Source organism: Lontra canadensis, unplaced genomic scaffold (assembly GCF_010015895.1).
Source record: "Lontra canadensis isolate GAN:19392208 unplaced genomic scaffold, GSC_riverotter_1.0 scaffold131, whole genome shotgun sequence".
Taxonomy (NCBI): domain Eukaryota; kingdom Metazoa; phylum Chordata; class Mammalia; order Carnivora; family Mustelidae; genus Lontra; species Lontra canadensis.
The window spans coordinates 3,545,377-3,562,490 of record NW_022631125.1 but is presented as its reverse complement, the minus strand read 5'-3'; the positions used below and the strand labels follow the sequence as shown (position 1 = coordinate 3,562,490).

General features: G+C 39.3%; 1 protein-coding gene across 1 annotated transcript; it reads left to right on the top strand.

Moving 5' to 3' along the window:
• The first annotated feature begins 697 nt into the window (after nucleotides 1–697).
• FUNDC1 (FUN14 domain containing 1) lies at nucleotides 698–13,035 on the top strand. Its single transcript, XM_032842478.1, has 5 exons — nucleotides 698–881; nucleotides 1,580–1,736; nucleotides 5,508–5,583; nucleotides 10,213–10,341; nucleotides 12,510–13,035. Exons 1-5 carry the CDS (start codon nucleotides 854–856, stop codon nucleotides 12,585–12,587), a joined length of 468 nt encoding a protein of 155 aa, XP_032698369.1. The 5' UTR covers nucleotides 698–853; the 3' UTR covers nucleotides 12,588–13,035.
• Nucleotides 13,036–17,114: the final 4,079 nt, after the last annotated feature.

Below are 17,114 nucleotides of genomic sequence, written 5' to 3'. Positions count from 1 at the left end.
TGCATAGAGGGCTTTTTAAATTGTAAAGCACATACAGGTGTAATGCAAGTTCAAAACAGGTTTAGGGCCAGCCTTATATGGACCTGAGTTAGCTGCTTGGTAATCAACACTGTTGTCATTCTACAGAATCCGGGGGAGGGCTTTTGCGTGAAGAGCTTGATCTTGTTCCTCTGTCAGAATAAAAATGAGGCTGAAAAATTATGTCCTCTTGAATATCGTGTCGGGTCAGTCCCTAGGCCTTCCTCTACTTCCCTTGGGTTCCTGGCAGGAAACATGTGGAGAGGGAGCGGATAAACAGGTTCCAGTTCCCAGTAGCAACACGTAGGAAAAATTTTCCACCTCTTAGTGTGCCCTTGCCTCCTTTCAAGAGTGCGGTTTGAAACAGGGTTTCCTCTCGTCTCGTTTTTAAAGCCTTTTTTCTCAGGCGCTTACATTCTGGTACAGTGTTGAGAATGCCTGGTTTGCGCTTTATACCATCACGTGACGCCGCCTCTCCTTCAGCCTTGAGGCTCTTTAAAACAAAATGACAAAATTTAGTTACTGGAATTCTAGCAAGGGTGGGGGTGGGGTGGGAAGCAAGGGTTGCGCAGGGCAACGGACTACAACTCCCACAAGACCCCGCGCGGCCACCCTCCCCCCGCCCCCCCCCACCCCCGACTCTCCCCACCCTGAGCCTTGCGCTTGCGCGGAAGACCCTGCGCTGAGAGGAGGGGCGGGGACGGGACAACGCGCCTGGAAGGGGAGGAGGAAAAAAGAAACCATAGATTTTCACCTGGGCCTAGAAGGTCTCTGAAAGTAGTGGGGAGAGGAGGGTGGGCAGGGACCACCTTCAGAACTGGCCGCCGGCGGTATCATGGCGACCCGGAACCCCCCTCCCCAAGGTGAGCGGCCGGGGCCCGAAGTAGTATCTAAGACGCGGCTCACATCTCTCGACCTTGCTCCCGGGGGCGCCTCTTCTTCCCCCTGCCGTAGGGCTCCTGGGGCTCTGTGTTTTGGAGGCACCCCTTTGGAGCTAGACCTCCTCCCCTCACGGCAGAAGTCAGGCGGAGAGTGACCCCCGTCCCCAACACAGCCCCCTCCTCCTGCCTTAACTTCACCTCTGGCTCTCGTTTCCATCGTCAAACGTGCTTTTTAGATGAATTACTGAAGGAATTTCATCTTGTCAAGCCCCTAACCGGTTCAGCCAGGGGAGGGAACCCCCCCCGCCCAGTTTCTCCCACTGATGAAATGGATCTAATTCTGGCCCTGACCCTACTGAGATTTGGGGGTGACGCCTCATGCTGTGAAACTCTGACCTGACCTTACTGCTATTTGGGGAGGCGACCCCTCACTTCTGTGTAACTGATGTGGCTCTGGCTCCGACCCCTAGGCCAGTTCCTGGTCCTTTGGAAGGGAGATGCTAGGCCCCTTTACTCTTGAGGCCCTAGTGTCAGGGATTGGGTTTAACAAACTACTGTTTCCAGCTGGGCATTTTTACTGTGGGCCAAAATAGTGAGTTAATAACAGATTTTAAAATGTACAGGACGTTTCTGACTTTTGTTTGACTCTAAATTTATTTTTTTCATTTTGTATTTTGAAGAGTATGAAAGCGATGACGAGTCTTACGAAGTGTTGGATTTAACTGAGTATGCAAGAAGACACCATTGGTGGAATCGAGTGTTTGGACACAGTTCCGGACCTATGGTTGAAAAATACTCGGTAGCCACCCAGATTGTAATGGGTGGAGTGACTGGCTGGTGAGAACAACATCTTTTTCATTAAATTTCATTGGCAGCCTCACTGCTGCCCTTTTGTAAACAGGCCAGTTAACTGTGACATTCAGTGGCTTTATACTGTTAATCCCCGAAGAGCTCTACCTTGAGGCTTTTTCTCTGTGATATGATGGCTGTGATGTACACTCTGTGGGGCTCAGAGGTTTCAGTGATCAGCTTCCCCATGCCCACCCCTTGTTCCACTGTTCCTTCCTCTCCCTTCCTTTGACTTTTTTCTGTATTTTCCACCTTCTCACATTGAGCAAATGTAGTGTATCTGGTTCAGTGATAGTGGGTAGAAAGGAAGAAACATACAAGGGTGAATTATATGAAAATAATCTTTACTTGTTCAGTGTTAACAACTGGAAAAACCTTTGAGGACTCCCACAGTAGAACTGGTCTCCAGGATTGTCAGCCCTGTAGAGAGCCATGTAAAATTCTCAGTGAAATTATGAATCCAATGGTTCTGTTGATTTTTGTGGACTGATTTGGATTATTATACTTGAAGAAGAGTTGGAATTAAACAGGGTCTTCGTTGGAGTTAAAGGACTGATTGCTCACTCTGTAATAATATTGTGGAATGCATTAAGGAGGAACAGTTAATAAGCATTAACCTAACTAACCAGTTAATGTTTTAGGCTGCATGATTACATAATTGATACTATAGATCAAGTTGTTTTTCTTGGAATAAAAGATTAGCCAAATAACAAGGGTCGAACAAGTGTGACACTTTATTTTGAAAATGTTCACAACCGTAGAGAATTTCTGTTAGTGGAGGTGCTCAGCTTGTGACTAATCCTTTTTTTCTTAGCTTCTAGGTTAAATTTATCTTCCGTTAAATATTTACATATTTAAACTTGATAAGTGTTAAATTTTTTGATTTGTGTTTTGCATGTATCTCGGAACAATGGCTCACTCCTTTTTGCCTTTTCGTAACTGCGATTTTATGGTAGAAACCTGCATTGTGAAGATCGTGTGATGCAGAGCTGCAGTATTTCTTCATGATGTGTGCTTATTAATGCTGTTTATGGAAAGCCCTGCAGTTAGAAGCGAGATGCCTAGTCGGGGCATGCTTATTCAGTTGATCCTCCGCAAATAGGTTGTACCTTGACCTCCTGTAACAGAGAATCTGGTGCTCTATGCAGAAAAGCTCACAATTTGGTGCCATGGGGGATTGGTTACTATGAGTTTGGGCCTAAAGCCCCCGTCGTAGGAGAGACTAAAAAAATAATCAAGCAGTAGAATTATCACACCATTGTGTGCTTTCTCCTTGTAGGCCAGGCTTGGTGAGAAACCCCATAACTGGCAGAAGTTTGCTTGGAAAGCCTAGAGACAGAGCCTGGGGAGTTAGTAGCTTATTTCAGTGGCTCATGCCATCAAGCGAAGGGATAGACATGCTTGTGAGACATGGTTCCTGGGATGTACTTGTGACTTGGCTGCTGCCTGCCTCCTCTGCTCCCTTATCAGAGCCTTTGTTGCTGACTCCCCTACTGAGGGAGAGGGTCTCTGTAGTGAAACGTATGTTTGGGTTATAGCAAGGTGTCGGCCCAGGAGCTGAGTAATAGGACTCATTACATAGGTGGTTTTTTGGAATGACATTAGATTCAGTGTAGTAAATTTTTGCAATTATCTTAACGTATAAAACTGATGTGCTGTTGTGGCATACGTTAAGGAGGAATGGGCATTAACCTAACCAGTTTTAACATTTCAGACCAATTCAGGCCATGCATGGGAGGCTAAGGAGGTTATGTGCAGCTGTAGGTAGTTATAGGTTTTTGATGATAATAAGAAATACGAGGATGGATGATTGCGAGGAGAGGCAGGAGGTGTGAAGACTACCTAGAGGGCCCTTAGTGTGGTTTGGAAGCAAGGTAATGATGTCCTTGAGAATGGAAAGAAGACAGAGTCAAATAATGTTCTGGGAAGAGTATATAGAATCGGCAGTCCGTTGGACCCCGAAGGTGATGAAGGAGGCAGAGTCCGAGATGAACAGAAAGGGCAAACCTAGAGAATGGTGCTCTCATTTACAGATTGGGACCTTAGCAACAGTTGATTTGCTTGGAAAGATGATTCTGGCTTTGGAACATTCTGTTTGTCATTCTGTGTGCTGGAGAAGCCCATAGAAATGTAAATTTTCCATTTATGAAGGTGTACCCGTTGCTTCGGGCTATTGTAACGAAGTACCACAGCTAGATGGCTTAAAACAAAAGAAATTTATTCTCATAGGTCTGGAGGCCAGCAGTCTGAAAGGTGTCAGTCAGGTTTGTTCCTTCTTGGAGGCTCAGAGGGAAAATCTGCTGTGTGCTTCTCTCCTAGCTTCTGTTGCTTGCCAGCAATCCCTGGCTTTCCTTGGCTTGTAGACATATCACTCCAAACTCTGCCAGTGCCATCGCATGGCTGTTTTCCCTCTGAGTGTCTCTATGACATGTTGGATTAAGTCATACTGGGTTTAGGGCCTACCCCATTACAGTATGGCCTCATCCTAACTAATTACATCCTCAGTGACCCTTATTCCAAATAAGGTCATATTCTGAGATTCTGGGAAGTACATGGATTAGAGGTGGGTCATGGGCACTGTACAATCCAGTACAGAAGGCTAGAGTTAGAGATCAGGGTTCTTTTGCACAGTATAGCTGTGGAATACTGAAGGGAATATGAGCTCACCAAAGGAGAGAATCCCAAAAGAAGTGTGGACTGACATTCTTACAGAAGAGGTGAAACAAAATGGATTTATTATAGACATAGATAGAAATGTAGGTAAGGAAGCCATGAGAAATGTGGGCTTAAGTCATGAAGGTGGAACTTGAGCTGGAACTCAAAGGGTAAAAAGCTTTAGATGAGCGGAGCTGGGTAGAAACCCCTAGAAGCAAGGAGTTTAATAGCTTGAGCAGTGTGATAATCCATTTGGAAACTAATGGGATTAGAGCAGAAAGTTTGGGTAGAGTGGGGGTTGGCCAGGTGTATGGAACATCTTGATTGCATTAAAGAAGAAAAATCAGGGGCGCCTGGGTGGCTCAGTCGGTTAACCATCTGCCTTCTGCTCAGGTCATGGTCTCAGGGTCCTGGGATCGAGCCCGGCACTGGGCTTCCTGCTCAGCAAGGAATCTGCTTCTCCCTTTCCCTCTGTCCCTCTGCTCATGCTCTCTCTCTCTCTCAAAAGTAAATAAAATCTATAAAACAAAACAAAATCACTTTTATTATGGGGAATTTCCACTTAAACAAATGTCAGAGGAGTATAATGAGGCCCTGAGTACTCAACATTGTTTCAGGAGCCACTCTTTTTTTCCTATATATTCCCCTCCTCTTCTGTCCATCCCTCATTTTTAAGCATATCACAGTTTAGATTGTGCACTTTTTTTTTTTTTTTAAGATTTTGTTATTTATTTTGACAGAGAGAGTGAGATACCAGAGAGCACAAGCAGGGGGAAACCACAGAGGGAGAGGGAGAGGGAGAAGCAGGCTTCCCACTGAGGGGTGACCCCAGTGCGGGGCTCCATCCCAGGACCCTGGAATCATGACCTGAGCTGAAGGCAGATGTTTAACTGACTGAGCTACCCAGGGGCCCCTAGACTGTGCACTTTTGATTTGCCTATAGAACAGGGGAAGCACTGAGGGTTTCTGAGCAGATAAGGGATATGATCCAAAGAAATGGGAAGACAGTAAGAAGATTTGTTAGCAAAGCAATGAAAGGAGCAGAGGAAGAGAGTTGAGTACATCATTGGTTGTTCTCATCTTTCGTCACTTCTTTTGTTAAAGGTGTGCGGGATTTTTGTTCCAGAAAGTTGGAAAGCTTGCAGCAACTGCAGTAGGTGGTGGCTTTCTTCTTCTTCAGGTATGTTCAAGCCTTAGGTCCTTGCCTCTGCTTATATATGTAGCCCCTGGGAACTGAGAAAGTCAAGTTTAGCCATTTCAGTCCCATCCATTTTAATAGAAGATGGACTTTTTCTTTTAGGTATCAGTTTATGGGAAACCTAAAGTGAGTTTTGAAAGCTGGTATCGGTCATGAAAGACTACAATTTTAAATACTTCTACATTCTATAAGTATAGTTTGATACCAGCTAAAAAAAATCCTAGTTAAAAAGACAACTATAGAAGTTTGAGGCCTTGTTTTTTTATTACAGACCCAAATTTCCCTTAAAACATCTCTTCAGCAAAATAAACATTTCAGCCATAATATAACCTTTTCATCCTGACTATTTTAAACATATATTTAAAATCCACACAGAGTATTTAAAATTCAAAAGATCTCTTTCTTTACCCCATTTCTTAGCCATGCAGTTTTCCTTCTCAGAGGAAATTGCTGTTAGCAATTTCTAACATGTTTTTTTAAAACTAGGGAACTATAATAATATAGAAAGTGGAAAATTGGGTTTAAAAATCATCCATAATCCTATTTCTGAGGCAGGGGGATTTGAAATTTTAGTTTTGTTCATGTTCCTCTAAGTATAAGGATTAAAAACGCTTTGCAGTTAGAGGATGTTTATCAGGATATTGTCTGGCATTCGTGTCTGTTTGGCATATATTTTTCCAAAAATATCGTTCCCTTAAGATCAAATATAGTAAATCCCAAAATTGAAAGTCTCTGGGAATGAATGTTAGCAATAATTTTAAAGATACAGAGAACTGTCAGTCCTACCAGATGTTTAAAATGATTGATGTTCATAGCAACTAAAATTTGACTTCAACTCCAAAGCCATTGATCATATAATAACCAGTGTCATTGCCTGAAGTACAAAGGGATTGGATTCGTATGTGTTAAAACAGATTTTGAGTTGTTTACTAAAAAGTTTTTAAAAAAAATTTTTTCTTTCAGTGGCATTATTAAGAGTAATTGCCTGTTCCTTGTGGTATGAGATAAAAGGGAATATGGTTAATATCTAAATTTAGGCCTTTGGATGAACATGCCAGCATTTGTACAGAAGACAATTTTATTTAAGCAGATTTTGACTTGTGTTTATATAGAATCAAGAACATGTTTAATTCTATAGCTATTTTGAAAACTCAGTTGTCATTTTTCTTTAGTCGGAAAGGGTACTGGATTGAAGCAGAGTTTCTGAAAATGTTCATAGAATAAAGAGAATTAATTTCAGTCCACTCTGTCAGTTTTGCAGAATTCCTTTTTGGTCCACTCAGTACACACCATTCAAATCCATGTTTTGCCATTGCCCCCTTTTACTTCTTGTGCCTAGTCTACATATTCTTTGAAGTCACTAAGCAGAAGAATATGGGACCTGTCTGCATCAAACCAGCCTTTCCCCCAAATATGACTCACTTTGGAAACGTAGAAGGAAACTAAAAGAGGAAATAAGAGTGACATGTGCAAGCTAATTGCCCATTATGCTTTAGGCCCACTTCCATATTTGTTACCTTTACTTATACTTTAAGATAAAAATTTATTTACTTAGAACTTAAAGCTTTTCCAGTGCATATTTTACACTGCCATCTTAAAATAGACAGTGGTATGTAAGTCCTTTAAATTTAGTTTTAATGTTTTTGGAATTGTATATGGCCCTAGTTCAAAGGGTCAAATACATGTACAAGGCTTGTTACAGATTAGAGGAATCCTCTGCCTCCCTCACTACCCATCTTTCCCACCTCACTACCCATCTTTCCCATTTTTCCCTCCCTTGAGGCAACTACATGAACTCTTAGCTGATTCTTAAGGTATTTCTTTCCTTTTTCCTAAACAAGTTAATTGAATATTTCTTGACCTTTCAGTTTGAGGTATTAACTATTGGCTTCCTGTTACAGAATGTGAGACTTTAACTCATTTATTGAACTTTCCTTGCCCACCCCCCCACCATCTCACACACTAGCATGCTTTATGTCCCTCTGTGCCGCACCCACCCCCCTCCCCCAGAGTCATCTGAGTATTGTTATTTCATAATTGTGTTAGATTATTACCTGGAGTTCACTGAGCTTGAATCTGTAAATTTATGTATTTAACCATGTTTGGGAAGGTTTTGACCATTATTTCTTTTTCTTTCTTTCTTTCTTTTTTTTCGAGATTTTGTTTTATGTTTTTGTCTGTCAGAGAGAGAGAGAGAGAGAGTGAGAGGGAGGAGTGACAGTCAGAGAGAGAGAAGCAGGCAGTGCGGGACTCAATCCCAGGACCTGGGGATCATGACCTGAGTTGAAGGCAGACACTTAGCTAACTGAGCCACCCAGGCACCCCATTGGCCGTTATTTAGAGATTTGTTTCCTCCTGTTCCTTCTCTCTTCTCTTTCTGAACATGACTCTGATTACATGCATGATAGGCTTTTTGATGATGTCCTGAGGTTTTGTCCATTTATTTTTTCAATCGTTTTTTCAAATTGTAGAGTTTCTAGTGTCTAACTTCAAGTTCGCAGACTCTTTTCTGTCATCTACCTTCTGCCATTAAGCCTTTTCAAGAATTTTCTTTCAGATACTGTATTTTTCAATGCTAGAATTTTCATTTGGTTTTTTTAATTTTCTATATCTCTGGTGAGATTACTTTTCATTGATTACAGGCATAGTTAATATTGAGCATAATTCCAACAGCAGTTTTAAAGTCCTGATAATTCCACTAACTGGGTCATCTTAAGGTTGGCATCTGTTGATTTTCTTTTTGAGATTAGGTCACATTTTCCTGTTTTATCCTACATCAAATAAGTTTGGATTTTATCCTGGGCATTGGGAATGTTATGTTGTAGAAACTCTAGAATCTATTTTATTCCTCTGAAGAGTGTTGATATGTTGATTTTAGTAGGCAGTTAACTTGGTTAGACTCAAACTGTAAGCTCTTTTTCACCCGTGGTGGGTAGCAGCATAAATCTCAGTTCAGTTCTTCAGCTTTGGCCAGAATGCGTGGCTCTGCCCCATGAATGTGTGCTTCAGGACTTGGGTAGAGTTTATACATAGAAATTGGGGCTCCCCTTATCTAGCTCTCTCATTTCTGGTAGCTGTTATTGTTGTGGACTCTGTCATCTGGTTCTCTGGGCCAGAAAGATGGCACGTTTCCTCTTTAAGTTTTACCCACCCTGCAAGTGCGTCCTGGATAAAACCAGAAAAATGGGCACCTCACCTTACATTGTTCCTTTCCTGTAAGTTTCAACTCCCCTTGAAATCTGCTTGCTTTTGTTAATTCTGGAGCGTTTGTATTTTAACTGCCATATAAGGGAGGGTCGCTGAGGTTCACCATCACCTCCATGCCTGTGACTCAAATTACTCTGTCAGGGACTGCCAGGAAAAGCTTTCACTTGAATTTGATTTGATCACCACTCTGCTTTGCTAAGGCTGCAGTTTGAAGTGATAATAGGTGAATAAATACAGGAAGGAATGCAGATAAAGACATTCTTCTGTGGAGTCTATAATCACAGTGAAGATGGAACTTAAGATTCTCAGTCAACCTACTTCTATAAAATCAGATGGTTTTATTATTCGAAGTATTTTATTTGTGGTTCAAAGTCAAGGGATGCCTTACAAAATTACCAAAAAAAAGCATAACCATGATAGAAGTGATTTATAATGGTGTTCATGGCTTAATTGTTTACTACTAATGTGATTCTTTACTTTTTGATTTTATTATTTGGAGAGACTAATTTATGGTACTGGCTTACACACCATGCTTTTGTTCCTGTTCAGATTTTGTAGTGTCTCATAATACCATATGAGGGGTTTTCTTATAGTTAATCATCATTCAGCTCTAATTTTATTAAAAGGACTTATGGTAGGAAACTTGTGTAGAGCATGTCTTTCGTATTCCATTTTCAAAAGCGATTACCAGAAAGTTTTTTGTTTTTGTTTTTGTTTTTAAGATTTTATTTATCTGACGGAGAGAGATCACAAGTAGGCGGAGAGGCAGGCAGAGAGAGAGGGAAGCAGGGTCTCTGCTGAGCAGAGAGCCAGATGTGGGGCTGGATCCCAGGACCCTGAGATCATGACCGGAGCTGAAGGCAGAGGCTTTAACCCACTGAGCCACCCAGGTGCCCCACCATAAAGTATTCTTAAGTCAAGAGTCAGAATTAGTAAAGAGCCCTTTATCAGGCTACTTTAGATTTCTTTAGTGACCCAATACCTGATTGGCTTCTGATCCCTTGTAATTAAACATCTGTTTAATTAAAAGGTACTTTTTAATTAGCTGTATAATTTGGATCGTCTCTTTGTCTTTTCAGCTAATTGCCAAATTCCAAAAGTTATGATAAAATTATAGTACAGTTGTAATACAGTTTTTGGAATCTTTTCCCATCATGTACTATATGTTTCTTAACATAGTGTTCATCACATCTAAGTAATTAATTATGTTTGATATCTTTTTCCCCCCTTATGGATACAGAGCTCTCTGAGGGTGGGGACTTACATCTCCCTCATTACTGGCTATAGTTTGGGAAGCTAAAATACTGCCTGCCACAGAGTAGACACTCGGTATTTGTTAAATGAATAAATTGTGTCAACAATCTAGTTGGTTTAGAATTAACCATTTTTACTGTATTTTTGCAGATTGCCAGTCACAGTGGCTATGTGCAGATTGACTGGAAGAGAGTTGAAAAAGATGTAAACAAAGCGAAAAGACAGATTAAGAAGCGAGCAAATAAGGCAGCACCTGAAATCAACAATATAATTGAAGAAGTAAGACAGCGTACATTTTTAGCTCCTTCTTTTTCTTTTTTTCCTTTCTCTCTTTCTTTCTTTCTTTTTTAAATGAGTAATCTCTGTGTGTAGCCTGGGACTTGAACTCATGACCCTGAGATCAAGAGTCACGTGCTTTACCAACTGAGCCAGCCAGGCATTCCTGGCTCCTTTTTTTCTATATGGGTTCCACGTTACAGAAAATGTAATTAGTGATCATCTTCTTCTAAAAAGTAAGTGTTTTTGGTCATGTTTAGAGTGTTAAATAAAATTTGGGATCAAGCCACTATTTAAATCAATCATCATTGGAGTCAAAGAGCAAGCTGAGTCAGAAGAGCACATGACTCTTGACCTTGGGATTGTGAATTCGAGCCCCACATTGGGTGTAGAGATGAGTTAAAAAAAAAAGAAACGTCCATCTTTTTTTTTTTTTTTTAAGTGGTTAAGAATTTCCCCTGCTAATCTCCTACCTACTTTGATCTGCATGTAAAAGCTGATAACATTATTCTTCCAGGTTTCCTCTGCTTTTACAAATGTGTACCTGTGTAGACAAGGTGTGGTAAAACTAAAACTAACTATTTTTTTCGTAAGGTGGGATATTTTGAAAATGTGTATATTTTATTAATTTAATTTTATTAATGTTTTTATGTATATTTTGATTTTTATCCTCTGTTTAGAATTGAATTGCGTACTCCTTGCCTTTGTTTTATGTTCTTCCAATACCCCCAACTTTTAATTTTGAAAAATTTCAGACCAGTTGAAAAGTTCAAGGATAAATACAGTGAATACCCAAATACCCTTTACCCATTTACCTGTTTTACATTTTCCTTCTCTGTGTGTGTATGTACATGTGATTTATACTTTCTTCTTCCTAATCGTTTAAGACACCCTTACTTTTCACTCTAAAATACTTCAGCATATATCTTCTAAGAGTACGGATACTCCCCTGTACAACTATAGTTACCCTTATGAATCCCTCAAATTAGCATGATGCGATAATATTTCCTAATATACAGTTAATATTAAAATTTTTCCACAAAATATCTTTTATACATTTTCCCCCAATCAGGAATTATATATTGGGGTATCTGGCTGACTCAGTAGAGCATGTGATTCTTGACCTGGGGGTTGTGAGTTCAAACCCCACATTGGATATAGAGATTATATAAGAATAAAATCTTAAAAAAAAAAAACCAGAAAGAATTATATATTGCAATTGGTTATCATGTCTCTGAAGTCTCCTTTAGTCTTTAGCAGCTCGTCGTCTGTGTTTGTGTTTATTTTTGTCCTGCCCCCGCCCTTCATGATATTGACAGTTTTGAAGCATGTAGGGAGAATATCCCACAGTCTGGCTTTGTTTGATTGCTTTCTCATGGTTTCATTTGGGGTAAGCATTTTATCAAGGTGATATTTATTTGATCTGTACATTTTTTCTTGCTGGCCAAGTGGACTGTTAACAAAGATCATTGTGCCTGCTGTGGGAATTTACTAAATCTGTGCTAATAACTTGCTAAGTGGACCATTTATGTCTGCCCTATGGCTTCTTGTTACCTGTGAAATTTTTTGCCACCGATATATACCTGTTATCTCAGTAGCTAAGAAGCTTACTGGATCTGGCTGGGGCTCTGCTCCTTCAGATTATAATGGACAGCCTTGGCATCTTGTGTGGTAGTCGGCACCTGCGGTCGTAGGTATATGAGAATCTTTGCCAAATATTTATTGAATTGGGGAAAACAGCTGTGAAAATGTTACTTAGCACCAGATTCAATAAGAGTGTTTTTCTTTAATTTGCATCATATTTTTCTATTTGTTATTATGGCAAAATACACATAACATAAAATTAATCATTTTAGATATTTTAAAAGGCAGAATTTAGTAGCATTAAGTACTGAATTCACACTTTTGTGCAACTATTACCACTGTCCACATTTAGAACTTTTTCATCATCCTGAACAGAAATTATAACCATTAAGCACACAGTCCCACAATTGACCCCTCTCCCGAGCCCTTGGTACTCTCTGTCCTACTTTCTGTCTTGATGAATTTCACTATTCATGTCAGTGGAATCGTATAATGTTTTCTGTCTTATTTTACTTAGCATAGCATTTTCAAGGTTTGTCCATGTTGTAGCACAATTAAGAGTATTTTTGTTCAAACTTATGTTTCAGGCAACAGAATTTATCAAACAGAACATTGTGATATCCAGTGGATTTGTGGGAGGCTTTTTGCTAGGCCTTGCATCTTAAGGATATGAATATTCTGTCACAGTGGAGTCACCTATAAGAAGAGAAATGGTGGCAACAAGGTGGCTTCTCGACATTACTCACCACCAGATTCTCCAGGGCAGCAAGAAACAACTAGGTGGGCAATACCAAACTCACAGCTTAGTGTTTTGCCATTGAAGTTTGGCAGACTAGCATTTGCTGTAAAAACAACCTGTACGGTATATGTATAATAGTATTCCTGAGCAAAAACATGCCTTTCATTTATTTTTTTAAAATTTGCATTTGTTTTAAAATCAGCCTATAAAATACCACCATTGGATGTAGAAGGAAAAAAAAAATATAGAGGGAAAAAAAATGTGTTGGATATATTCCCCAGCAAAATATTATCCTTGTTTTATTTAAATAAGGTATTCTTCATCTTGCTTTATAGTATAGTTCCAGTAATTAAAGATTTGTATTGTAGCTTCAACATTGCGGTTGGCTTTTTTTTTTTAAAGATATGTTTGCAGTAAACTGAAGAACTGTAATGCCCTTTTGTGGAAGGATTTAGAAGTTAATAGAATTATTAAAGATATTAAACAGATTTAATGCCAGTTTTTAGGTGGTTGTTTTCTGTAGTTCTTACTTTGCTTCTGTAAGTATAGTAAACAGGTTGAAGGAAGGCTCTTCTAAGGAAATACTCATACGTAAAGCTCTTGCTCTCTCTCTTTTTTTCTTTAAATGCCTGTAGTTGCAAAAATTTCTTATTATATAAGCTTCTTTAATTAATTTATTTATCCTGGCAGCCCGGGCAGAACTAATTATTTTGAGCATACATGTAGTTGGGTCACTGATTCATTTTATTAACCTTGAATGAACCTCCTTTCTCATTTCTAAAATTCCTAATTGTTATTTTGGCCCCTTCTTCACAAAGAAGTAAAAATCACATTAAAATACTGGTAGTATGGTATGAATTTACTATCTGAAAGACAGTGATTTTCTGTCATTATGAAATTGTATCTTAAAGAGAATTGTCTCTCTGATCTAATCTGAGATGTACTAAGGCTTTCAGGTTTGGGTAGCATTATGTTGAAGCCTAGGCCAGTTGACTTGTTTCTCCGGGCCACATCACACGCTCTCAGAGGCTCCTTTGCCCCCAAAAATTCTTTGTGTGATTCATTTTGTTCATAGAATTCTGTGTTGAAATTGGAAAAAACAGCAGAACAAATGCATTGGGGTCTTCGGATTGGAAAGACTGCAGGCCATCTCCTTTTTATAGGAAGCCCCCCTTGTAAATTTCATGTATTGGAAACATGAGGCAGTTCATACTTTCAGGATTAGTTACAGTCTGTGTGCTTTCGTGATCATGACTCCTTAGAATTGAACATGGGGATTGATCTTCAGTTTCTTCCTTTACTCACATTGGTGCCTCAGATACAATGCTAACTAAAACTCCAGACTTTCTTCATACAAAGTGATTTTGCTTATAAATACTTGTTTTATCTTTGAGCTTTTCTCTATTTTGGCCTTGCCAAGCCTTCATTGCTGGGGAATTAGAAGGAAAAATACAGGAGATGAAGCGGAACCTTGGTCACACTTCAGTGTGCTGTGTCCCCATGATTCTTTCATCTGCTCCAATGAGGCGGGCTACTTGGGGAGTTCTAGTAGCCAGCTCAGTTTGCTCATTTTGGAAATATTTACAGTGTCTGCTCTGTGCTTGATACACTAGGAAAGTGGGGACACAAAAATGTCTGCCCTCCAAGAGGGACTAAAATCGTCCTCTGTAATAGTTCTACAATAATATAGGAGAACCTGCCATATATGATTAGTGGCAAATAAGTATGAGGAGTAACTATGTTTCAGAGTCCACACATGAATGAGAACTGAAAAAGATGGTCCTAACTTTTTACTTGTGTATTTTGAAGTATCTGTTGATGTGTTTTGCAAATATTTGTATACAAATGTGTAATAATACCCAGGCTCTCCACACTGCTGTTTCTATGTCAGTGACCCTTATTCTGCCTCATGTCTGCACCATTTCCCCACAAGGTCATACACTACTTGAGGCAGTCATTTGTGTTAATCAATCTCTTAACTTGTGATGCATGCTGTGTAATGCTTTGCTCAAGGCTGATATTCAGTTAGTGTGAATGGGTGAATGAGTATGTGGAAATCACTGTGCAAGAGTTGGTGTCAACCTATGGGAGACTTTTTCTGGGTAGTAGTCCAGTAAATCAGAGGCTCCATCAGAAACGACTTGGTGGGGCTTAGTTAGAATGAAAAGCTACGGCCTGCCTTTGTCTAAAATGGGGCTTTTAAATAAATAAATAAATAAAAATAAAATGGGGATTTTTATGTTCAAGGGTATAACATCTGCAAGATTTATTTAAAGTTGAGTGTATGGAATACAGGTATTTTGTGACCTAGGCTTTAGAAGATATTTAAGGACGTTTTCACTGATCTTTATTTTTTACTCTTATAGGGCTCCCCCCCTTCCCCCTCACAAAAAAAGATGATTCTTAATGTGTTTCTTATTTCAAATACAATATAAATGAAATATGCTCATTATACAAAAATACATCCACATAAAGAATATATAGAATGTTTATAATATGATGTACTTAGAGATTACTGTTGTCCATATTTTAGTACATAGCCTTTGGAGTCTTTTCTACAGGTGCATGAACACATTATATGTATTTTGTATAAAAGCTGAGCATAGTTTATGTACTGTTTTATAAATAGCTATTTTCAGTTACATATTATGAATATGAATATCTTTTTGTAACAGTAGGTACATTTATGATGACAAAAAGATATAAGCACCTACCCTCATCCCTTTTTACGAAACAACTATTATTAGTTCTTTTTATTTACATTTTAATATATTTATACTTATCTTTATTGTCCAAGTTTGGTTGAATTGTCCACTCTGAAAGTTAAGGAATTCTGTGCACATCCACTTCCCTTTTTTAATGGCTAATATATTTTGTGTTTCTAGTAAATGCCTTTATTACTTTAAATACCATACTCTTTTCCTATCCTTATTTCCCACCTTAGATAATATTTGCTAACTCCCTCTAATTAAAGATGAGGAAAATGAACTTGTCTCTTTCCTGCTATCCTCAGGTCTCCTGAGTTTTGTCAGGTTATTATTACTTTTAATGGTACATTCAAATGACAGAATTCTGTACAATTATTAAGAGGAATTGTAGAGCTGTATAAATTGATCTGGACAGATCCACACGTTAGTGACATAATCAGGTTGCAAACAGTGTGATCCCACTTTTTTGGAAAAACTATCTGTGAGCATTAAGTACGCACAAGGATGCTCATAGAGACCATCTCTGAGAGTGTGGTGTATGCATGGGATTTTCACGTTGCATTTTCCACATTCTTACATCATCTTAAGTCTCTATAGTGAATACATGTTAATTTGTAGTTAGTAAAAGGTTTGCTTTAGATCTAGGAATAGGAATTCAGTAGGTTATTGCTTTGTATTTTTAGGTTCTTGTTATTTTAAGGGGCTCTTTGTTTTGAACTTTCTTTTGCTTCATTCACTGAATTTATTTTTTAAGTTGTTTTTGTCAAAATGATGTGCATAATTCAAGACGTCAGATAGTATTTGGGTATAAATCAGGCTTCTAAAAAAGGGAGCACTTCTGTGCTCTACCTTTTGCCGACTTCGTGGCTCTTTCCCCACAAAAGCTTCAACTGTATTGGTTGTTTCTTGTGGTATTTACTACAGCCACATTTCTTAGACCTTGTGTTGTGATAAATGACTTGACTCAGACTTCCTGTTATGGTAGATGTGGATTTAGTTCTAGAACACCTTCCTTTTTGCATCCTCGTAGGAGCAATTTATTACACGTCTACAAAGTTTTATATGTTGCAATGATGAATATTGTTTACTGTTAAATAAGGACACAACCTCCTATAGGTCCCTTTATATGGGTTCAGCTGGAATCTACCTTTGCCTGAACCTGCAAGAGCTCTGGAGCTTGAAGGGCACTGTGGCTGGCAGAAAATGGCCTCCCGAAGATATTCACGTCCGAATCCCCCTGAACCTGTGAGTACATTAGTTTCCGTGGCAAAGGAGAGTGAAGGTTGCAGATGTAATCGAAGTTGCTAAATCAGCCAATCTCAAAGAGATTATTCCAGAGTATCCTGGGCCCAATGTAATCACAAGAGTTCTTGAGATAGGAAGAGGGAGGCAAAAGAAAGAGTCTGAAAAAGAGATGTGCCTGTGAAAGAATGATTAGCTAGGTGCTGCGTTGTGGCTTTGAAGATGGAGGAAGGGAGCCACGAGCCAAGGAATACTGATGGCTTCTTGAAGCTGGAAAAGGCAAGAACACACACTCTCCCCTATTGGCTCCAACAAGGAACATAGCCCTGCTGATATGATTTTACTTTGGTGAGACCCATGTTGGACTTTTTACTTCCATACCTGTAAGATAATAAATTTGTGTTGTTTTAAGCCACTGTGTTTGTGATCATTTGTTACAGCAGCAGTAGAAAACTAACACTGGTCCACTGAGTTGTCCTCCATTGTAGCAAGGGAGCTCGCTT